We start from the raw sequence: 25366 nt of genomic DNA, 5'->3' as shown, positions 1-25366 counted from the left end.
TAAGGTATGAAGAGGATACACAGTCTACATTTGATATTTAGATTAAGGTGAATATTTTTATTTTTACAAGGGAGCTAGTTGGTCCAAGGGCATAAACCATGGACAACGGGGTGTGGTCAAGCAGATATAATTTTGGAAGCAAATGCCAGTCGTACGTCATGTGTATCGGCACGGCGCACGATTAAGGATCGCACTCAATAGCAAGCACACCTTTCTACCTTAACTTCTCGTGAATCTCTTCGCCTCTTCCTGCATCTCTCGACTGCTTTCGTTTTTCTGACGAATAATATCATTCATTGAATTACAGATGAGGTCTCGCAACCACTGGTCGACAAACTCATTCATGAGTCGATTAACTCAAACTGAGACAGAAGCGTGAGTCTGAGTGAACACGGCGAAGTACAGTTTTGGTGATTTTGAGTCCGAGTGAGCCCGGCTTAGTAGAATTTTGGTAAATCTGAGTCAGAGTCAGCCCTGATCAATAGAAATAGTTTGTGAGTGAGTCTGAGCAACTTTTTTTTCATTTTACAGACTTATAATAAGAGGGGAGGCGTCGCCATGGCAACACCAGGGCCTTCCTTTTGTGACCAAAATATGAATGTATATTATATGTGAAACGTATGATATACATTTATTACCTTGGCACCTATAGTGCAACCGACTCCTCCCCGAACAAGAACGTGTTGAATGGTCAACGGATGCCGTAGGTACGTTTTGTTTTTCAGTTCGTCTTTCTTTTTCAATCCGAAACAAATTTACCGTTTCTTTCGGAATAGTACCTGAAAAATCAAGGGAGCTCTGTTCAACCACGTCTCTCCATTTGTTCCACGCTGCGATGCTTCCAACACATTGTCATATTCCGCCGATTGGTTGACCAATCGAAAGCATAGATTTCCTTTGATTGCCACTCTTGCGGTGCAGGGAAAGGAAGTGTGCGACCTGTAGAAATGAGCGTCCTGTCTACGCCGGCTTGTGCGCGTCACCGCGCTCAAGCGACGCTAATGGTCCACTGTAGGACGCCGCGTGGAGCACGTCACCGCTATGCCGCCCTCTCGTCCGACCTCGCACTCCTCGCAGCCACAGGCGGCGCCTGTTCCACGCCAGGATACAGAAGAAAGCGACGAGCAACAGCAGGAGAGCGAGCAGGAGAAGCAAGGCTGCTGTAAGGGCTGTGGACATTGTCGCCTTGCCTGCGCAAATGGTGGAGGTAACAACGGTGAGCCTCGGTTTAGGTACATGCCACCAGTTGATTAGTGGCAGCAACGGTCTGCTGCAGAGTGCAGCGCCGCAAGCTGTAGTTGCGGCAGGACCTCCGCTTTCATTATAATGGCACAAAGAAACTGCAATATACACATACATTCTGATGCACATTTTACAGGACTAAAAAAACGCTCACCATCCGTGATCTGCTATAGCAATGCCATTGCATGCCGCTGTTCAGCTGCCGCTGTTCAGCATTGCCGCTGTTCAGCTGTGATGTAGCTCGACAGTTATGGCGTTGTCAGCAGCCATTTTCTCACTTTCCTTTTCTTCATAAACTTTCCTTTTCTTCAGATAAACAACCATTTACTACGGCAATGCTTGGTGCCAAGGAGCCATGTGACTACGCACACGAACAAGAGCCATTGACAGAGCCAGGAGTGGCATTCGGAGGCACTTTCAGCCTGCTGTTTATTTCGGGCATTGTCTTCGAACTTTATACAGGTACGTATGTTACGACGTTTTCACCAGGCTTCAAATTTTAGACATAAAAAAGGGGGCTGTGGGTAGAGTTGTAGCACCGAAACACTTCAGCCTTCGAGTCTCTCCTATACGCCACTGTCCAGAGCTACTGTTCCTACTGCGGGCGGCACCCGTCGCAGATCATTGTAGCCGACTGCTCTGCGCTAAATGCGTTGAATTGGTCATTGTCATGCTTTCCTTCTGCATTGAATTTCATAACAACTTAAGGAAGTCTTCCACGTGAATTGCGCTCTTCTACATCCCGTGTCCCAACATGATACCGCATTTTTGTAATACGATTGCAATAAAGGCGGACTGCACACCCGCTCTCTTGGTTTTCGTATCACGAAAAATATGGGCCGATCCCAAAGGCAGAGCAGTCCAAAGTCAAATCAAAGCGCTAGCTATCATGCATGGGGCGGGGAGATATCCGAGAAAATGACACGTAACGCACACACAAGAAGCTTCAGATAGCGTTTTCGGCACGATAAAGGCATCCGTGTTATCGTGGCCTGATATACAGAGCATTGGGCTCCTCTGCTATAGTAGACCGAAGTCGGCTCCAACTACCGGTCACGTGTTTCTTTTATAACTTAAAGCTGCACTTCACCCATTATTCAGGTATCTAACAGGAAACTCGAGGTGTGTTCAGTGTATGAGAGCGGCATCAGTGTGTGTAACCAATCGCAAGTTAATAAAATATACAATGTATACAAACGTCACTATATTATATAAGAATGTGCGAGGTCGCCCGTTAAAAAAAAATTAATTATGGGCTTTAACGTGCCAAAACCACTTTCTGATTATGAGGTGCGCCGTAGTGGAGAGCTCCGGAAATTTCGACCACCTAGGGCTCTTTAACGTGCACCTAAATCTATGTACACGCGTGTTTTCGCATTTCGCCCCCATCGAAATGCGGCCGTTATGCACGTGCGTACAGCTGCGTGCTATCGCCTATACTTAGAAGGCTAGCATGCGAAATTCTGGCCTAGTTTTCTACTTTAAGATTACCCAGGCAAGTTCGTCCAAAGTGAAGAAAAAAACACGATCTAAAGCTGAAGGCGTTTTTTGTTTTGCATTTCATCTGCTGAATTTCAGGAATGTATGAGCCAGAGAGCTCTGTTCATGACCATCGAGTACAGCGTTTGCTTTGCCGGCACTGCCCAGCGTCCTGGTGCTTACTCATAGAGAAAAAAAGTACGAACGAATGAATAAATGAGCAAAAAACTCGAATTATACTTCCGAAAACCAAATAAGGAGCGCGCGATGTAACATAGCGGAATCGATAACGTGATCTATCTCGTTACCGTGTTTCTCGAGTAGAATGAGCCCCACCGGCCGACTAGACGCTGCGCCAAGAGGGTTCTCGGCTGTGCAGGCATAGTGCTCGAGTCGGCCTTGCCTCTGGCGCCAGCGAAGCACAGTGGACAGCGGGGGCACGTCCCGCAACGGCTCACCGTCACGTGTCCAGGTGAGCCGCAGCGGGGGCGGGTTGGCGTCCACCCGGCAGCGAAGACACGCCCAGCCTGCTGCTGCATTGCACGTCTCCAGCTGCACCTCGGGAGCGTCTGCACGCAAGTACGCCGAAGAACCTCAACGATTCGGGCCCGGAGTTTGAAAGTCGCGTTTGAAGTACGTGCGTTATTCGCTGCTAATGGCCGAACAAACAATTGTCGAAGCATGCGTCTAAGTTGCCTAAGTATGCCTAAACATTGTGCCACTTGCTTATCGCCACGCACCTCATGTCGTTATAAACGTTATGAAACTTGATTTGACCCGCGTAAACCCTTATTAACGCTTACCGATTGTTATCAACCTTACCGAACATTATCCGACCTTTATCAACTCTTATCGGTCCTTATCAACCTGGATGTCAAGTGAAGCTGTTGCAAAACCACCACATTTGCTGGGGGGGGGGGGGTGCATTCAATGTTTTATTGATGGTTCGGATGCCCGTCCTGTCTTCTTCTAGTCTGTGTCAGTGTCAATTCGCGCTGCAATCCAAGATCATGTTACCGTACCAACTCGCCCAATTTTCTATCCTTTTGGATTACATTTCTTGTTTCCTCTGCCTTAAGGGAGTATCAGCCATTACTTACGGGAGTATGACTCATTGTTTAAGGGGGTGTAGCTAAGAGAGACGCTAGTGGGTTCAGCGCTACTGGCTCTAAACAGTAGTGGGTCGAGCGCTCCTGCTCAGCAACGGCTCTCGTGTTTGGAAGCTGTGACTGCCCTGCCCGTCGACGTTGCGCTGCTCCGAGCTCTGCCTAATAAACACCTTTAGAATTAGTGGAGTGTGCGGGGTACCCTCAGACGATCATCCTGGAACTCCAGTCTCGTACCCTACTATCTACCATGCCCCAAGACGCCTCCCAGCACACGCCTCTTCCTGCACCCACTGCGTGTCCCGGGGTGCCTCGTCATCGCGACCCTTCTATCTACACTGGAGCGGGCAACACTGACGTGGACGAATGGCTCACGGCGTACGACAGGGTAGGCGACCATAACAAGTGGGATGAAGCGGCCAAACTGAGCCATGTTCTGTTCTACCTCGCTGGAGTTGCCAGCCTGTGGTATAACAACCATCAAGCAGAGTTCCAGACATGGTCGGAATTTAAGACTTCCCTCGCCGATGTATTTGGTCGCCCTGCTGTTCGCAAGCTGCGTGCCGAGCAACGTTTGCTAGAACGAGCTCAACAGCCATGCGAAACGTTCACCAGCTATATCGAAGATGTCCTGGACCTATGCAGGAAAGTCGATTCGACCATGGCGGAGTCTGATCGAATCCGAAGCATCCTGAAGGGCACAGAGGACGACGCCTTTAACATGTTGCTGGCCAAAAGTCCACGCTCTGTGGCTGAAATTGTCACACTGTGTCAGAGCTATGAAGAACTCCGCAGGCAGCGCTCACTGACCCGTCGATCTCTACCACGTGACGAACACCTCGCTGGTTTGGCTGCCATGTCCAACCAGGCAGCGTTGCTCGCAGAAATGAAGGCGTTCGTCCGCGAGGAAGTTGCCCGGCAACTCTCGCTGATGGATTTTGCACAGCCGCAGTCGGTACACGCGCCTACGCCAAGTTTTGCGCCTCCGCTTCGCCGTGTCATAGCGCAAGAAATGCACGAGGTCTTGCCTGAGCACCACCAGCGTGTTCTTGCGGCTGCGCCTCACAGCTACACCGAAGTCATGACCAGGCCCCAACAGATCCCGACAGCTGTGCCACTCAGCTACGCGGAAGTCGTCACCCAGCCTCAACAGCTCCCTCAGCGGGGACCTCTCACGTACGCCGAAGTCCTCGCTATGCCCCGACAACAGCCTGCTATGCAATCGATTCACCAGCCGCCACGTCCAACGCGTCCTTCCACATGGATGGGACCTGCCGCAACGACTCGGTGGCGTACAGCGGACAATCGATTGATATGTTTTGCGTGCGGCTACGCAGGCCACGTCGCACGCTACTGTAGTCGCGTGCAGTCGCCTAGCGCTACACCATATGGGCCAAGTTCTATGGTGGGTTCTCCGCGCCCTTATTACGACGACGAACCTCGGGCTGCGTCACCACCATTCCGCCGGTCCGCCAACATCCGCCGCTCAACTTCTCCACGCCGACGCTCCCCATCACCGATGCGGCCTCGGCCCGAAGCTCGGGATGAGGAAAACTAATCGTCGCAGTTCATGAGGCAAGGACTGCGACCCCATCGAAACGCGGAAGTCCTCAACGTAGCCCGACCAATGTGATAGACGTGTTAGTTGACGGTGTGCGCACATATGCCCTCGTGGATACCGGAGCCGCTGTATCGGTTATGGACGCAAAGCTTTGTCGCTTCCCTCGAAAGGTTACGACGCCCATTGCTGGACTCGCCCTCCGAATAGCAGGCGCACAGCGTATTCACCCGATTGCGGCGTGCACCGCTCGTGTTCTCATCGAGGACGTTGTATACGCTGTCGAATTTGTTGTGATTTCCTCGTGCTACCCCGAAGTTATTCTGGGGTGGGACTTTCTCGCCCGCCACGATGCCGTCATTCATTGAGCACGGGCCGAACTAGAACTGTCGCCGATCGCGGATGTGACACTTGCCGATAATGCTCCTTTTGCGAACAAACTACTCGTCAGGCACGACACAAACGTTCCAGCCAACTCATCAGTGATTGTGTCAATGCAGTGCAGCAGCCTCTCTGACGCCATCGCACTACTTTCTCCGTCGGGCCACTTTTATACCCGAAAAGGTCTACTGCTGCCTTTTGCGACTGTGAACGTCAAACAGGGCTCCACAGCTATTTTTGTCTGTAACCCCTTTCCATACCCTGTGATGCTGCTTCAAGGCGAATGTCTTGGCCACGTGGAAGTGATCGACGCCGTACAAATTACGGTTGTTCCCGAAGACACGTCCTGCGCCAGCTACAACACGCTCGGTTCTCTCTCTACGTCGGACCCTTTGCCCACAGGTGTGTTCGATTCATCTATTGCCGATGGCCTCACCCCACCTCAGCGTTCACAGCTTCTGCGCATCTTAGACGAATTTCGTTCTTCTTTTGATGTCGGGCAACCTTCCCTTGGCCGGGCGTCTGCTGTCACGCACCATATTAGCACTGGCTCCCAACCGCCATTGCGGCAACGACCATACCACGTCTCTGCCACAGAACGTCGTGTGATTAATGAGCAAGTGGACGATATGCTTCGCCGCGAAGTGATCCGACCCTCGAACAGTCCATGGGCATCTCCTGTCGTCCTTGTTACGAAAAAAGACGGCTCGGTACGGTTCTGTGTAGACTATGAGCGCCTTAACAAGATCACTCGCAAAGATGTATACCCGCTGCCGCGAATCGATGACGCCACCGATAGCCTACACGGAGCAGAATTCTTTTCATCTCTAGATTTACGCTCCGGCTATTGGCAAGTACCCATGGCGGACGTCGATAGGCCGAAGACAGCCTTTGTCACACCCGACGGCTTATACGAATTTAACGTCATGCCGTTTGGACTTTGTAATGCGCCAGCAACCTTTGAACGCATGATGGACACAGTTCTCCGCGGTTTGAAGTGGCACACGTGCTTATGTTATCTCGACGACGTTGTTGTTTTTGCCTCTGACTTCACCACGCACCTTCAACGCCTACAGCGTGTTTTGACGTGCTTAGCAAACGCTGGCCTCCAACTGAACCTAAAGAAGTGCCGATTTGCAACGCGGCAGCTCACGATACTAGCTTACGTCGTCTCGAAGGCTGGAATCCTCCCCGATCCAGACAAACTTCGTGCCGTAGCTGAATTTCCTAAACCGACGTCCGTCAAAGAACTGCGCAGTTTTGTAGGTCTGTGTTCCTACTCCAGGCGCTTCATTCGCAATTTCGCCGCCGTCATATCGCCCCTGACGAAGCTCCTTGGCAGCAACGGACCTCTCCATTTGTGGTCGTCCGAGTGCGACGAGGCGTTCACTAAGCTCCGTCGTTTGTTGACGTCTCCTCCCATTTTGCGCCACTACGACCCAACGGCACCTATTGAGGTACACACAGATGCCAGCGGTGTTGGCCTCGGCGCTGTCCTAGCGCAGCGCAAAGAAGGGTTTCTTGAATATGTTGTGGCATATGCAAGCCGTATGCTTACTAAAGCCGAGACCAATTACACCGTCACGGAAAAAGAATGCCTGGTGATCATCTGGGCGCTTACCAAGTTCCGGCCCTATTTGTATGGTCTACAATTTGATGTCGTCACGGACCACCATGCACTATGCTGGCTGTCGTCATTGAAGGATCCCTCAGGCCGTCTCGCCCGCTGGGCGCTTCGCTTACAGGATTACGATATCCGCGTACTGTACCGGAGCGGACGCCAGCACGCTGATGCTGACGCCCTCTCACGTTCTCCCTGGCCAGTCGACAATCCCTGCTGCGCAATATCCCAGTTTGACGTTTCTTCCGTCGACATTGGGACCATCGCTTCTGAGCAGCGCAAGGACCCCTGGATTGCCTCCATCATAGACTGCCTTGCTGATCCGTCATCGCAGCTAACCACTCGTGCATTGCGCCGTCAAGCTCGCCATTTCGCCATTCGAGACGACCTGCTTCACCGACGCAATTACACCTCTGACGGCCGCCAGTGGTTATTAGTTGTACGTCGAAGCATGCGTTCTGAAATCTGCGCATCGTGCCACTCTGATCCACAGTGTGCTCACTCGGGAATTTTTTAAAACCTACCAGCGCCTCCGACGACGCTACTACTGGCGGGGAATGTACAACTACATTCAAAAGTTCGTTCGCTCATGCCCCGACTGCCAGCACCGAAACTCTTCACCCCACCACTCGGCAGCTGGTCTGCAGCCTCTACCCTGCCCTATCCGGCCGTTCGGGCGCGTTGGCATCGATTTGTATGGGCCACTTCCCCTGACGTCGTCTGGTAACCGCTGGGCCATTGTGGCAGTAGATCACCTTACACGATACGGCGAAACCGCCGCTCTCCCAGCAGCTACAGCGCGCGATGTTGCGTCATTCCTGCTACGCCGATTCATCCTGCGGCATGGTCCACCTCACGAACTGCTCAGCGATCGCGGATGCGTCTTCCTGTCGGAAGTCGTTGAAGCGATTCTCAAAGAGTGCCACGTTGTTCATCGTACGACTACGGCTTACCACCCTCAAACGAATGGCCTCACAGAACGCTTCAACCGTACGCTCGGCGACATGCTTTCGGTGTACGTTGCCTCCGACCACACGAACTGGGACGCCGTTCTGCCATTCGTCACCTACGCGTATAATACCGCTACGCAGAGCATCACTGGATTTTCACCCTATTTCTTGCTGTATGGTCGACACCCTTCGCACACTATTGACACCATTCTGCCGTACCGGCCGGATGCATCCGAGTGCGTGCCTATTTCTGCCACGGTCAGACATGCAGAAGAGTGCCGCGACCTCGCACGGGCCTTTACTTCCGCTGATCAAGAGCGCCAGAGGAGCACTCGCGGTGACGCCACTGCCACGGTCACCTTCGATCCGGGAGCGCTCGTGTGGCTCTCAGTTCCTCTAACTGCCCCTGGCCTCTCATCAAAACTGGTCCCTAAGTATGAAGGCCCTTATCGTGTTCTCGAACGTGCATCTCCTGTGAACTATGTCATCGAACCAGTTGAGCCATCTTCAGACATGCGCCGCCGTGGACGAGACATTGTCCATGTCGACCGTTTAAAGCCGTACTACGACCCGCTCATCGTGACGAGCTGTTAGGTCGCCGGACGGCTCCCTTCTCGCTCCAGGGGGGGGGGGGGGGGGAGGGGGGGGTTGATTGTAGCGAAGAGAGACGCTATTGGGTTCAGCGCTACTGGCTCTAAACAGTAGTGGGTCGAGCGCTCCTGCTCAGCAACGGCTCTCGTGTTTGGAAGCTGTGACTGCCCTGCCCGTCGACGTTGCGCTGCTCCGAGCTCTGCCTAATAAACACCTTTAGAGGGGTATTAACCATTGCAGTAGTCTTATGCGACACACGGACAAATTTCTTGTTGGGTGGGCATAGAAATGCTTATGCATTTAATAATTTAGCGCTTACCTCACTTTTACCCTTGCTGAAATTTCGCAGACATGTTTCATTTCATGGTCTGGATCATTCAATGTAACTTTTGTTCTAGGTACTTGCATTGTCTTTATCCCTGTCAGACGCCACTATATCCCCTTGATAGAAATCTTGCTTTCAACACTTTTACTGAATCTTCAGAATCATAGAAAGTGTACAGCTGCAGGAAAGACTAAGAATTTCATACTGTTTATTGACTTTTGTCAAGTTTACAGAATGTGGACTCCATGAGAAAACGCCCTACAGGAACATCCAATAAGAGAACATAAACCATTTCGCGTTTTCAAACGCTTAAAAAGCACTCATCCAGCCACTTGAAAATTATGCCTGGCGCATGACACTATGATAAACAATGAAAGAAGTAAAGCCGCTACATACAGCATAACGACACCGAGTAAAAACACCCAACCTTCCCACTCCTTCTGCTAAAACCTTCTGCACATCATTCAAAATTGCAGCACAGCTCCAATAATATATGTTTTAAGACGTATGTGATACATTTGAAATATCATTACTCACATCAGTGCTTTTGCTATTGATGCACTATCTTGCTGTACACAGTAGTGTAGACAGCGTCTGAAAGAGATAACCCTTTCAGACTGTCTGAAAAAATGCCTTTCGGCAGCTTCAGAAACAAGCTGTTCCGGAAAGATTGCTGCGTGTTCAAGAAAAGCGGCCAATGCGCGACGATCAAAAAAATAATTGTCAGTACAACGCAAATATTGGATTCTATATGAAGGGAAGCTTGCATAAAGCGGCTAATTTAGCGCCTTACAGGTAACGGCGACGCGCACAATTTGGCGATGGCGAAGGAAGGCTTCGCTCTAAAAATTGCTCCCTACACGATGGAATCGGCTGATACAGCATAAGGGTGCTTGTCCTCGAAATCTCCGAAAGAGGCCTCCGTCAGTAGCATGCGGATGACGACGGCGGCGCCCTTACAGTGCACGTCCAGTCGTCGCGAGTCTTGCACGGGCAGGACGGTGGGGGTCTTAGGGTTACTGGCGGCGCACACCAGGCGGCGTCCGTGGTCCGCCGGTGTCGGTCTCAGCGTGACCGTGGCCGTGCTCACGTTCCGGCCGTCCCAGTGGCTGAAGGCCGAGGCCAGCGGGCGGCCGCCCAGCGTCCAGCGCAGTGTCGGCTCGGGACGCGAGCCCCAGGCGACGCACTCCAGCTCGGCGCTCACGCCGGCCACCAGGGGACCCCGGCGCACGAGCAGGGCCTGGACGGGAGCGACTGCGCCCGAGAGTTCGAGGCCCCTTCAGTGAACGCACGTGTTGGTAAACACGCATAGAGTTGATTTGCGTCGAACGCCGATTGCATGAATATGCATGAATAAACCGAATATGCATGAAAATAACGAGAGGACGGCTAAAAGGTGGGAGGTCTCTGAAAAAGACAGAAAAAACGTATATTACGATTATAATGCGGAATGATACCACAAAGGAGCACGAAACGACGCATTACAGCGCATACACGCATGGTGCTTTAAACATCGTTAGTTAGATCTGCATTAGCAGAATCAACTGAAAGGACGAGTGTATGCGCGGTTTAGTCGTTGCTACAATGGCAAGAACGACGTCGTCCTCCGTACCACCACGGTGATTAGGGAGGCAGCATTTCAGAAGTGCCGGCGGCAGAACGGAACACGGATCCATTCACGGTAGAGATCGTTTGGTGCCTTTTGGTTTAGCCCACTGCAGTTTCAACTGCCAGAAAGAAAAAAAAATGCATTATATTTGTCTAACGAACCAAAAGAAAACGCGAGGCACGTTCCCAGGCCGAACATAAAAAAAAACGCTCCTGTTACATTTGCGCTAATACGGTAGGTTCACTGAGCACATCGTATATAATATGCCCAGGTGTATGAAGCTAACCATGGTAGAAGAAGATAGGTTTCTGAAGCCAACATTTCGAGAAGGGTGCACTTGTTTTGCCACAATTAACATTGCAAGCCTCTATCTTCCTGTGAACCCATCTATTTGTTATATGAAAGCCAGGAAGACAATTGAGCATATCTTAGAGCTCAGTAATCTTTCTTACTTTCAAGTGGCGGTGCGCTGAAACTCATTTAAGCGCCCATTAGACAAGGAAACATGATTGTAGGGGGCATGTAATGGGGACAAGAAAGAGCTGTTGGGACGACAACGAAAGAAACGGCCGGTGGCACTGTACCCTGATCCTGTTTACTTCACGCTTCGTAATTGTCACACTACAATGACGGATGAATGCCGTTGCTAATCATGAACCATATATGGTAAACTATTAAAGCTCGCACTTGAGCCAAAGTATCGCGTGATGCCAAGTTAAGGCGGAACCGCATGGCGCGATTTCAGGCGCGATTGACGCGCGGATGGTGGGACGCGCGCGTCATTTTGACGCGTGCCCAGCAGGATCCATCACGAATTCGCGCCGCCGCGTGCTGCTGTTCGGAGTTGAAAAAAACGCGTCGCGCGGGCGCGTCCACCAATCAGAGTTCAGGTAAGTCACGTGGCATTTGCTCACATGACATTGTGGTTATTTTTTTGCCACCAGATGGCCCTAGTCTCTGCGCATCTCGACGGAACCTCCTTGGCGGAACTTTTTTTTTTTTTCTCGGCAGTACTGGCGCGCGCGTCAAGGAAAACATGTGCTACCGTGATTTCGTTCGCGCATCGTGTTCACCTAAAATGAACAAAGCAACCTTCAACGAGGCCCTAATAACTAAAGTGGAGAAGCGTCGCGTCTCATCGCTAATACTGGCAAGACAATTTGCTAATAATACCAGTGTATGGTGCTCGCTCTCTTCTCAACCAGGCAGCCCGCACCCACATGTACCTACTGACCCGCATTTTTTCTTGCTTCAGTATCAGCATCCCCCTTAATAGTAGCAGTCGCCTCTTCTGCTCGGTAGTAAGCGGCCGACCCTCCTTTTTAAATGTGAAGTTGTAAACAAGCAGCGGCTTCTCAGCATGCGGAAGGTACATAGTCGCAGTTTCGCACACTGTATTGCTGCTTGAAATTAAGCTTGATAAATACACCTCGGAAAGAAATGTCGCTGTCTAATTACACTCAGATTATTTTTATTGTAGTGTTCTGTAAGTTTAAGGGCATATTATATATGCGGTAACAGAGACAATACATGTCGTTGAGAGTTATGTTGTCTGGCGACCCGGAAAACGCGGCGCGAAAGCGCCGCTCCTTTTTTTTCGTACGGGTGCTCGCGCGTCGGCGGCAGCGCGGGCGTTTGCCGCCCGTCGCGTTTTTCGCGAGCGAAAAACGCGCCATGCGGTTCCAGCTTTAAGGTGTTCATGATGCCGCTTGTAATCCACATCTAGGAAATCTATGCTGGATGACATCTTCATTGAATTTCTAAAGCCTTTGATTCTGTGCTTCATTCTAGGCTACTATAGTAAAACTGAACGCCATAGCTATACTTAATAAATGTCGTCTTGTTTCCTGGATAGCCAGTTTTCTTCAGTTGTTTCATTCAATTCAGTAGAATCTTTCCATGTTGACGTCACCTCCGGTGTTCGTCAGGGGTCCGCAAAGGCACCTTATTACTCCTTATTAGTTTTAATACATATTAGCGACCTCTTTTGCAGCCCCTCGTCTAAAGTTAGTCTTTATACAGAGGATTGTTCTCTGTATGAAACCATCATTTCATTCAAGACCATTACTTTCTCGTCCAATGTTTCATGCCTTCTTGCACTTGGTCTAAAACATCGTAAGTTACCGCCATCTTTAGTGAAACAGTCGTGGTGTCATTTACCAACCGATGGAGCTCCTTTTCTTTTGGCTATTCTTTGAATGGCGTTTGGGTTCGCCCTTAAAGAGTGTCTGAGTATAAATATTTAGGCGTCATTCTAACAGAAAGCCATTCTTCGTCTAACCACATTGAATATGTAAACGGAAAAGCACTAGAATAACCAGGCTATTTGTGCCGCGCTTTAACAAAGACGCTCGTGACATAAAACTGCCTTTATATAAAGCTAAGTGTATCCACGTTCTCGAATACGTGTCCGTGACTTGGTACACCTAAAGCACTGTGGAGCATTTGCAGCAAAATTGCTGCGCAAACTGCAGCAAGCATGCTGTGCGAGACCTGGAAAAAAAAAGAGCTCTTTTGGACAGCTTGAGGAGACCTGGCCACCACAACGCTGAGCAGCACGTGGAGGATTGGTGAAGAGTTCGGCACAATACAAAGCACAGTGCAATGCAAAAACCTCTAATCTTGCAGATTCTAGAAATTAGATACATGCTGAAAAGCTGAGAGAAAAAAAAACAGCTTCAGATCAGACATGACATACCAACAGAGCCATAAAGCTGTACAATATCACATAATACTTAGTAAAACAACATAGAATACTTGAAGAAGTTCAAAGTACACAAAAAAGAATTGTATCACGGGTTAACAGGAGTTCGCTTCCAATGGGCTCCTATCTATACGAATTTTTGTCAGTTCGTTTAATGAAGCATTAGACAAGTTAATGTTTCAAGTTAAGTTATTGTTTGTACCTATAGTTACCGACAGCCAAATCTAACAGAGAAAGTAAGTGGGCATGTCCCGAAACGATTCCCTGCTATGTGCCATGGCACGCTTAGTGGGGGTTGCTTTAAGTGCGCTATGGCGCGCTGCAGTCAACGGCAGCTCATTTTACGATAGAATGAGCCATGGACGCGGAATACACGAAAGGTGCGCAGAAAGCGAGCAGCACTGCCTAGATCAGTGCACGGTAGTAATCGTGCTGTGGGAAGAGAGGAAGAGAAAGTAATAGAAATGTAGAGGGATTAACGACATTCCTACGGGTTTGCTACGCCACACTGGGGGAGCGGGAGGCAGGAAGAAAAATGCCCGATTATGCAATCGTTGGTGCTACGGAACTCTATCAACGGGAACTCACAGACCTCTACGTGATTTCCAACAAGCGCCATGCGCGAGAGGAAATGTATAGGTGTGTGAAGTGGTAAACTAGTTTATCTCGTTGCACACCTGGCTTAGTCATTCTCCACTTCGGAGCTTTGAATAGTGCAATAGGCAACGTGCACCCCAGCCATTGAGACAAATTTTATTCAACGTATAAGTCCTTTCGTTTTCGTTTCGAATGATAAAAGGTCCACTAGTACACTGGCAGACCTAGAAGTGGTTCCGCAGTCCTCTACTATGGCATGCCTCCTAACCGTATCGTGGTGTCGGGGCGTAGAACACCATAATTTAATCACTTACAATCAGGATTTCATTGCCTGCATTTGCTTGGATGAGCCTTTACACTTCTCCCCCACCCGCTTTTTTTCATTTTGTCCTTGACCCTCGTATCTTTACTAGAGTTTCAAGGTTCAGTTTATTCTTCGGCCTTTACCTGTAGCGTTTCCATGACCTGTCTTCTTGCTTTGGAAACAATGGGCAAGTTAAAAAATTGCGTCACTCACGTCGCTCTTCAAGGCATGCCTTGAACTTGGACCAGCTATTTAGATAACGCCCGCCGAAACTAGTACGCATACCACTCGCTTCTTTCTCGCTCACAACATGGCGTCAAGCGACGTAAGGGTCGTTTTGTGTTGGTCTCCTCCCAATAGAGGAATAAAAAGCACTGATGGAAAGGATCTCGGTCGCGCTTACGGAACACGTCCAGCGTGACAGAGGCCGACGCAGCCCCGGCCACGGGCCGGCTCGCGGTGCAGCGCAGCTTCAGTCCGTGGTGGCGCCGGTCCAGCGCCTCGACGCGCAGCAGCGACCCCGTGCCGCTCAGCAGCACCGTGGTGCCAGCCGCGGTCGAAGACGAGGGACCCCACTGGTCTTGCAGCTGCCAGCGGATGCGTGCACTCGGAAACTCTGCGGCAGCCGGAGGATTTGAAATTTTGTTAGCATAAAGCTAATGGTGCACGTGCGCATAAATACATATTTACAAATTAGGGCGCCAAACTCCGAAGACGTTTGCCCAAGACCAAAGCCTAGTCCGAAGACCGTAGGTCTACCGACGTCGAGAAGGGCAACGCTAAAGCACAGTAGGTAGAGAGCAAGAAGGCGAACGTAACACTGAAAATAAAAGCACCTTACAAATAATTACGAACAACGAATAAGAGTATGAAGATAAATATATGAAACCACCACAAGGAAGCTTAATAACGCGATGCAATGAGGGCAGTATGGCCATAAAATTACGAAACGGAGACAGATCTTAGGACTTTCTCTAATTTATGATAGCTGAGTCGTGCACTTTACATATATACTGTATTTGGCGTTACTAGCGTATTATCAATAGGACATGAAAAGAAGAAGCGGACACCAGCAACGATGGCGAGAAAGAAAGAAACTGCGTTTGTAATGTATGTGCCTTGTATCTACGTACTCTTTAGACTGCTCTAGTAACGTGAATCAATAATCCAGCAACGATCTACTGTGTTTAGCAGCGAGACTTCATGTTAGCTGGCAAATAAATCCAAAATAATATCGGTGATATTAACGACTATTTTATTCTGCAAATATTGTGAACTCGTGGTAGTCACAAACTTTTCTTCGTCACTAAACGAGTATTATTAGTGTTAGGTAGTGAGTTGTTGTTAATAGCTTTAAAATACAGTTGATTATTAGTAAAAAACGCACAGGTACGATTGCATTGAAATAGCTTGCGTAGGTGCCCGCAGGTGCATTCCCTTACGGAATGCTCCAGAAGAAAGTTTCCAAGCGACGCTTTTGTGTGAATGCAATCTACTGCCTGTTGTTTGCTGCTGACATTTCATTGCAGTTCCTTGTGTATAATCGTTTAAAACGTAATAGAGACATTAAATTACGTGAGAGGCATGGTCGACCTGGCGGGTTTCGTTTAGGCTTCTCGTGGCCAAAGTTGTGAATACTGTTTCTGCGTTATGAATGGCGTTTCACAACAACGCCGTTTTGTTATTTAGAACAATTATGCCAAATGAAAGTTGTAATTTGTCTTGTTTTCTTTATGCATATTAATCCCACCTCCGCGCCACATTCAAAGACGGAATGCACGCTTGGCTTGAGCACCTGATCTACACAATTAATGGACCGCACTCCACGTGTTGACAATTCGACACTATTGATTCAATAGCAATGAGGTAGCAATGAGGTAAAGGTACTGATCAGCCACATTATACTTGCGGCCATTACGCTACTCTGCGCCGTGCTTGATAAACTATATTTTGGCTTAAGGGGAAGCTGGGCTCGCGCCCAACTTCAATTTCCCCGTTCAAATACTTGTAAAACCCAAGAATGCTTAAATGAGAGAGGCGCAGCACCACTCTGACTGAAGCTTGTTGCATATGAAAGACAAGGTTTAATTTTAGCGTCTCTTGACCCGGAATTTCGCTTTAGTGCGTTGAACTTTCACAAAAATGTTTGAACATTTGTGAGTTGAAAACCATTTCAAGCGCGAAATTTAAAAATTCGTAAGTCTGCACCAAAAACAAATATCGTAGTTCCTTAAGCGGCATCTGTTAAGCTGTAAACTCAACAAATGCCATTTATGATTCTACAGCTTACATGAAACTGTTACAAAGTGTGTGACGGTTTTGCATAATTCCTACTTACAGATTACTGCTATATTTCAGAGCGATGTATGTTACGTAAACGTTCGTCGCTTCACAACTAATTTCGATAACGTTCTTTTTTGGTGAGTTACAAAGTTGGAAACACGATACTAAACGTTTTTCTTTTCTACACTGTGAGCTTTTCAGTAATTTTTCCTAAATAATTGACAAGCTAAACAAAAAGTTTCCTTACTACAGTCACTGCACTTTAACTTTTTCTTTTGAATGCAAGCAACCTAGTTCTAATTCGGTGCAGTGGTTGTCGAGAAAAGCGATTTTTCCGTTCTAATGTATTTAGATAAAAGCCGTCGAGCTAAAGCTGCATCTTTAGTACGTGCGATCGCGTTGGGACGAAATGACACACATTTTAATTAAGGGTACTTGCAAAAATAACAAAATCTTTTTAGCGGGGGGGGGGGGTTGAGAGTTGAAGGCTGTGTTTTACTTAACAAGGCGAATTTCTTTTGCCACCTATGTGTGAAATATATGCTGGATCAGAGATTTTGAAATTATGTCATTATTTTCGTGTCCGCAAAAGTAAAAAATTTCACGCTCGTATGCCTGGTTCCGTGCTCGCGGTAAACAGCTTTCACACGCTGTTTCACCAGCCCCTTACACCGAAGAGTCAGCGTAAATTAGACACGTACGAGTGCTTGACTACAGGGCTGGAGGAATCGCTAAACGGGGGTTGTTCTGGTATTGTACGTTTCCCTTCCCCAGCGAATTCTGTCCCAGTTTCAGTTCACCGGGGCCTTTCATATCTGGTAGCAGGCCAGAAAAACCTCACGCGCGATCTCTAACAACCCGTGCACCATTTACGGTAAGTGCACATGCACCTTGAGTGTAGCCATGAAGCATTACCTGTTACGCCGAGGGATTTGCTTCCAGCAAAGATATGAACGGAAATGCTTAACACGTGGGCACCATTCTCTAACTGGATAAGCGTCAATGATGTGTTTCCGGCTGGGAGTGCTGTCACTGGAGCATGTATTTGGACACCACCATACCCTGCGGTGGGCTGCAAAACAGCTCCAGTGCCTCGCCCTGCACGAGAGAGCCTAGCTTGGATCCGACAGCATTTCCGTCGGAGTCAGTGATCTCCGGCGGCGACATCGAACCTGCACATAAAAGTGGAATGATGTTTTCGAACAACAACAAGAGACGAGGGGATGGAGGGGCTGCTGTTTAAATTTTAGTGCTTTGATGCGCCGCAATGCTGATTGTATAATGCTGATATATAAACAAGAGGCAAGGCAAATGAACGAGACACACTGTAGACTTTCTGTTGCCTTTTGTGAGAAAAATACGCATTTCCCCTCAAGATTGCGTTGTCTTGGTGCCTGACCATGAAAAGACGAGTTGTAAAGCAGCGTGACACTCAAATTACTTACGAAAAAGCCACTTCGTCTTTGGGCTTGAAGTTAAGGACAGCCGCACAATAAAAGATCAATGTTCTCCTCGCATCCGCAAGCATCACATGCAGGACTATCAGCCATTCCAATTAGTGTTGACTAAGCTTTTGTGAAGGAAACTCCCACCCACATTCGACACAGAAGAGGCGCTTGGGGTCGGTGTAGTCCGGCCAGAGGTCAGTGTTGCAGCGAAGGGTTTAGTCTGTGCAGTATGGTGCGCCTTCTATGCGCGGTATTCCACTCAGCAAAGGATAATGTGCTTGCTAAAATCCGAAGCTGTCTCGCAGGGTCGGTCCTTTAGAGAGGTATGGGGACGCAGTGTTCTTCTTGGTTTGACGTTCGAGCTGCCCTATCTGCGTCATCATTTCCAATGAAGCCGCAGTGGCTTGGTATCTATTGAAAAGAGATATCATGCTCTTTTTCTCCCAAGTGATGGATAAGTTGCACAGTTTCATACGTCAGATCATCGCGAGTGCCATGTCGAAGGAACTACTGTACGCATTACCGTATGAAGTGCAACAAGTTCTTATACAGCTTGTCCCACATAACTTGAGCCAAAGTTTTAAAAATGAAAGCCACTCCGGACGCGAGTTGAACCGAATGCATAATGTTGACACTGGCCTAGAGTTACTAAGGCTATCTTTTTTTTTATTTTCCCCTTAACTAGCGCATAAGTTATGTTTAATTAATCAACTATTTAAGTATTGGCTGCAGACCCCAAGTGTCATACGCAAAGTTGTAGAGCACCGTGAGAAACCTCTCAATAAATTGTTTCCAACACGATATATCTCACGTGGTCCTTTTTCCGCGTTTTAATATTCCGCGAAATACGAAAAAATTTCACGTGATGGGGCGCTTGCGCACTGTTATTGTGCTGTTCTCAAGCGTGCGATGGATGAACAAGGTCGCCTGCAGCGAGATCGGCCCGTAACAGGGCGTTACGCCTGGTGTAGGTATCTGGGCGTGCGGCTCTTATCGCATGAGGGTGCAAATGCATGCTGCTGGCCGAGCGTTGCGGACCTTGTTCATCCATCGCACGCTTGAGCGGCGCACAATAACAGTGCGCAAGCCCTCCGTCACGTGGTATTTTTTCATATTTCGAGGGCTTTCTTGGAACGCAGAAAAAGGGACCACGTGAGATATATCGCGTTGGAAACAATTTATTGAGAGGTTTCTCAATGTGCTCTACAACTTGGCGTATCGGACTTGGAGTCTGCAGCCAACACTTAAAAAGGTAATTAATTAAACATAACTAATCCCTCAGTTAAGAGGAAAATAAGAAAAATAGCCTGAGTAGGTCTGGGTCAGTGGCAACATCATGCATTCGGTTCAACTCGCGTCCGGAGTGCCTTTCGTTTTTAAAAGTTTGGCTCAAGTTATGTGGGACAAGCTACATAGCGCCAAACGCGGGCGACAAACAAACATTTTGCTGCGAACGAACAGTAGTCCAGAGGGGTAACCACTAGAATAAAGGAATGGTAACTTCCTTCTGGAAAGCAACAGTGGGGAATAAATTGGTCATTCAGTTAAGTATAAACAGCGCTCAAGGTGTAACGTGAGAAACTTGCGAGAAAAGCAACTGCGAGGGCCAACAAAGCACAGAGAAAGCGACGGCACGGATCGCAGAGCGTAAACGACCACACGGCGTCCTCAACAGGAAGTTCCTGCAGATGACGCTGCATCGCACAATTCTTTGCGAGATACTGGTCTGCGCTATCTGCCTATTTTTATTTATCTCCGCTATGAGTATTTCTCACTCTAGATATGCAGCGGTGGTTACCGCGACACAATAAAAAGTCTGGGGTGGCAGACCTTGGTGTCAGTGTTGCTTCCTTTATCCGAGAACTATCAAGCAGCGTTCACCCCTGGCATGAAACACATGCGCTTGATAGTCTGTGGTGCCACTCCTGCGAGGAATTTCTCGTAAGGATATAGTAACCTTCGGATATAATTCCCCTTGCCAAGTTTGCCTCGTTTGTCACTCGGCTACGTACTATGGCGGCAGCATGCACCAAGAAACGCCAAATATTTTCTCATTAGAGGATAAAATGCTTCGGAAAGCGATTCCGAAGTGAACATGATGGTCCAGGCCAGCGAAAATCAATTTCCCTGATAATAAAGCGGGGTCCACATGCCCGCGCCCACTTTTGTAACCGTGTTGAAAGCAGTGCAAGTCAGAATGAGTTATCTAAGAGTATGAAAAAACCAAAAAGAAACCGGGGACAGTAGTAGGGAAGCACTAAAGTTATAAGTGTTCATTACGTGACATTTGTGACATGCTCACAGCAATTAGGCGCAAGTATGATGTCCATTGCTGAAGGTTGTTCAAACATATAGCGTAATAAACACTGGCAAGTCTAACGCCTTTCCGCCGGATCTCTTTCCCCTTCTGCTTCCACTTTCTTGACTTCACCATACGTTTCGTTTTCTCGTTCTGCGTTTTTCTGTGGACAATACTATGCAATAGATGCGAGCTCGCCAAAACCGCCACCCTTGCGACCTTTACCGTTCTTAGGCTTACCTATAACCTCGAGAGCATACGAGCTCCAGCGGCCGTCGTCCCGTAAACATTGGTAGCAACCGGAGTCAGCCGATCCCAGTTGCGTCAGCCTGAGAGAAGAGCCGTTCATAGCCACGGGGCCTTGTTGCACGGGCAATACGAGCTTGCCTTCCTACGAACAGGCAATGTTGAGAGTGCCTTGAACACATTTATCAATACGTACTGGTAGGTCTCACAGTTGAAGCAGCAAATGACTCAGTTTACAATAGCATGAGGTGGGGCGAGCCAGGAAGGCAAGTGATTCAATGTATTTGCGGCTTCGCCATGTTGACATTTCCGCAACGGCTTCCCAAGAAGTCAAACACTTTGTTAACCCTTGTTCAGCTCTGCCTCCTTTCCTCCTTTTACCTATCTTTCTTTCACAGCACTTGCTCGGAGCTAGGTAATTGTTTTTTTAATGCATTGGGTTAACACTTGATAAGTAAGCAATGAAATCTCGGGAGCCATTCTGATGCAAGGTTGCCACTAAAGAAAGCGTTGTGATATCGGCGCCTTAACGCGTTCGCGAACGCAATCCTTTGAACGGCAAATTGACAAGAAAACTTCAGTCGACTTCTTGCCCTCAAAGAAATTAAAGCAGGCAATGTTGAAAGTGCCTTGAACACATTTATCAAAACATACTGGTAGCTCTCACAGTTGAAACAGCAGAAAGCTTTTGAAAGAAACATGTTTAAACGTACGAAATTTTTGTTTTTCCTTCGCTGTTTTTTTAATATTGTCACGCACAATATCAATAATGGCGGTTAGGAATGGAGCCTTCAACCAGGTTAGAAGTCGCTCATTGTAGAAACGCTAACGCACTGGCAGTGACAGAAACGGCAGTACGTCAACCACAGGAGGCATGTCTGTTTCGCAAAAATATAAGACCCGCACTAGTTTCGAAGTATCCAGCCTTAAAATGTGTTACGAAATAAACTGCTGTTCCATCTAACAGTTTCACAAAAGGCTCCTTGAACAAGAGAAAGATCATCATAAACAGTAAACAAATTGGCTATTTAACTACTTTAGTTGACGGATATCTCAAAAAATGGCGGTTGATTTAGTATTTCTGCTAAGTAGATATGACGTCACTACTGCCCAGCGACAGTTTCGCTATGGCAATGAGTGCCCTAAAGCTGTTAAATAAAACGGAAACAGTGAATACATTTATTACTTTTCCTAACATGCCAATTCCTCATCAGATACATTGTACCTGTTCCTTAAATGATCCCCCAAGTGATCCCCCCTCCCTTTGGAGGAGAGGGGCATGATGCTACTTGTCATCGACGACTTTATTTTTAAATTAGCATGTGCTAATGGAAGAATAGAAACTGATGAACACAACCCCGAGAAATAAATTCGGTTTATCGAAAGTGCAAGGCAGCACACAGTGATTGTGTATGAATAAAGAAACATCACCAGCACACTGCAGACGCACAGCATCACAAGGAGCCGAAGCTCAAACAGATATCGTGCGAGGGGTCAATTTACGTTACCTTGTGTTAAGCAGTGAGCTCAGTTGAGGCGTATAACTGAGCCTCTGTACGCACCATAACTGCGCTGCTTCGCTTTCCTCTGAGGCCTCCTTTATAAGAATGTGCGTGTATAAGAGCAATGGACGAAGCCAATTTCCAAGCATCCGGCCAAGGTTTAAAAACAACTTTGCCTTTCTCCGCACAGTTTACGCACCTTCATTGTAGCCTTCGCATAAACAATCAGCACAAGCCAGTGCCTTCACGTGACCTTATCCACATAACGATGAACGAAACTACTAAGTTAGGAGCAAGGCAGCGAGGCAGAAATATCACTCGGGATTGCCACACCACTGACTCAAATTGGGTTGACACTCAAAGCTTCCTTACATATAGTGCTACCATGTCAGGCAGTCCGCGCACGTTATTTAGCCTAATTACCGTATGATTTCATCCGAGGTCGCCAAAGTTCAAGCTATCTTCAACTCGTAGCAAGTTGCGGATCTCTTAGACTATTCCACATGTTTGCGTAGATTCCAGAGCGGTCATTCAAGTGATCAAAACATTTCACAAAGCAGTTTAAGTCTGCCAGTCGATGTTTTACATCTCCTGTAGCAACACAGACTACCTGTGCAAAGGTACACTTGATTCAACACTATGCTGTGAATCCGTTCGCTGTTGCTTCCCAATAGCAGTGACACACTTCTCACCCGGTGCAGATCTGCCTCCATCTTCAATCCCTCACCTTATTTCACTGCTGCGAAAATTCTCTCAGTTAGGACTCACGTGCTTTTACACAACCGTGTGACTTGCCCCTTCTTTTCAACCTTGCAATAGCGAAGAAAGTTGTGCGTTGGGCCCTATGAACCGGGCTGGCCCTTACGTCAGCTGTCACCTGTACTTTGAGCTAGCGATACTTTCCCCTGAATGTAACACATTTAAACTGTCCCCTCCGAGCAAAGGAAGCTGATGCTCACCACTTACTACACAGATATTTTTCATTGTGGAGAGCAAGAGCCTCCTTTCTGAACTGGGGTGCGGCAGTATACACATAGGCACGTGTGACAGCGTCTGCAATACTATTGCGCGGGTGTTCACGCGCAATTAGCACAGCACAGTTACCATTGTGGCGACGCCCAGCGCGGCACCCTTGTTCAAAAGGTCGGTCTACTTCTAGTTTACAACAGCAGAAGCGCTCGAGTTCTCCAAGCTGGCCTACGGTACATTGCCACATCCAGCTGTGGTAGCCGGTAGCGCCATAGCGGAAACACCGAAACGAGGCCTGGTCTCCCTCACCTCGAGTATATAGACCAGATACATTATTTCATTTTGCAGTTTTTTCCTACACCAGCAAGCCCAAATGTCTACACTGATGGACATTATTTTATACGGCGAGTTGCCTTGAAGATCAAAAAACAAATAAGCATAAGCCATGCTGATGTGTTACAAGTGACCTTTTTTCTTATTTTTCGCCCGACAGAGAGACTCCGTAAAGTCTTGCTTAGCAGTTGGCGCTGATGATGGGGTCTACACGCACTGGTGGCTTTTCTGCTGTGCGCTGCAGCTTAGCTATGAGTCGACTACGCGCGCCCGTTCCTCTGCCAACATTTCGATGTGCGCGCATTACAATGAACCGTATCTAGCAGTGCCTAATGGCCCCAGGCATTCGATATCCCTTCGCCTAATCCACTTATCCACCAGGTTGGTGTGGATAAGAGGGGTAGCCCGTGCTCTCGTGCTTTGAAACACAACGGCTTTGGCGTTGCGCTGCTAAGCCCAAGCACGCGCGATCGAAACCCAGGCACGCGGCGGCCGCATTTCGAAGGGGGTAAAATGTAAAAACACCCGTGTTTCATGCATTGGGTGCGCGTTAAAGAACCCCAGGTGGTCAAAATTAATCCAGAGTTCTCCACTACGGCCTGCCCCGTAAAACTGCATAACTAAATAATTTAGGACATTTCAACAAAAAGGCATCGAGCCATTCTTTAAATACATTATTATTTCTCCCTCTGTGTTCGCGAAGTAAAACACATATTATTTAGGGGAGGGAAGGAAGGAGCGACCGTATCCACACATCAGTGGCACACACAAGTCACATGTTGCATTGTTTCCAAATTAAATTGTATGGTGATGCGCAGTTTTAGGTAAGTGCTCCCGTTGTCCTGCAGCTTGGTCCACAAGGGGCCTTTATATTTAGGTTGTTACATTATCCTCTGCCACTACCGTCCTTTTTTTCCCGCAGTGCCAGAGTGCGACAATTATGCGAATTTTCACTTTTTTTAAAAAATCGTCATTCTATTCTTTGTCTATTCTGCTTCACCCATAAATCTCCAGCAAGAGGCTCACCTTGTACCACCTGATCTGACCGCCGCTGTCGTGATCTGCCCCAGCGCAAGGCACCGACACGCTGGAGCCTTGAAGCACTTCTCGGCGTGGCACATGGAGACAAGTGGCTGGCGGAGCGGCCACTTGGTAGGACAGCCCGTGCGATTCACCGGCAGCGATGAGGAGGCACCACGGGTGCACTACTACTTGCAGCGCGAGCCAAGGGACCAACACGCACTTCGTGGCCATCTTTGTGGGACAGAGTACTAACCGCATAGAATTCCCTCGGCACAACTCATTCAAATACTCGCTTTGCTGCGTCTTACTTCGGTTATCGCTCTAGAGAGTAACATGGGCTAGTGGCAAGAAACTTCAATAGCTGTTGCTGCCGCAACCGATTTGACGGCATCAGCTAACAGTTCTTACCATGTGCATAGGCGGTTACCATATTCTCCATTCAGAAATCGGTCGTATAAGCAGACAGATGCCCACCTTTTCAAGGGTTGGCAGGCGCCCTACGAAATGGCGCTTCCAGAGGGCGTGCTTCGGCGCTTCTGATCGTTGGAATTCCGTGCCAAAAATGCTAACAACGTGTGACGACGTTTGCCGCAGCTAAGTTTCAGTGGAGTGGTCCACAGCTACAAAGAAGGCTTTAATCTGTAGAAGCTAGGCTGCAGCCTCAAATGAAGTGCCTGGTTACCATCGAATTCGAGACTAGAATGGCTTATATCGTAGAAACTCGTGCCGCTCCACCGCATTAAATGATTTCGCATGCTCTCAGATTTTGAAGTAACCTATCCGAGTCCTACTTCAT

General features: G+C 48.3%; 1 protein-coding gene across 1 annotated transcript; it reads right to left on the bottom strand.

Annotated features, from left to right (window-relative positions):
* Window positions 1-24801, bottom strand: LOC135916858 (advanced glycosylation end product-specific receptor-like). The gene is made up of 6 exons (XM_070522032.1): window positions 24574-24801; window positions 20738-20888; window positions 14871-15083; window positions 10214-10507; window positions 3030-3290; window positions 1-1190 (listed from the first exon to the last, which is right to left on the bottom strand). The coding sequence occupies exons 1-6, from the start codon at window positions 24799-24801 to the stop codon at window positions 961-963; spliced, it is 1377 nt and encodes a 458-aa protein (XP_070378133.1). The 3' UTR covers window positions 1-960.
* Window positions 24802-25366: the final 565 nt, after the last annotated feature.

This window comes from Dermacentor albipictus, chromosome 7 (genome assembly GCF_038994185.2).
Source record: "Dermacentor albipictus isolate Rhodes 1998 colony chromosome 7, USDA_Dalb.pri_finalv2, whole genome shotgun sequence".
NCBI lineage: Eukaryota > Metazoa > Arthropoda > Arachnida > Ixodida > Ixodidae > Dermacentor > Dermacentor albipictus.
This window is presented reverse-complemented; position numbering and strand designations above follow the sequence as displayed.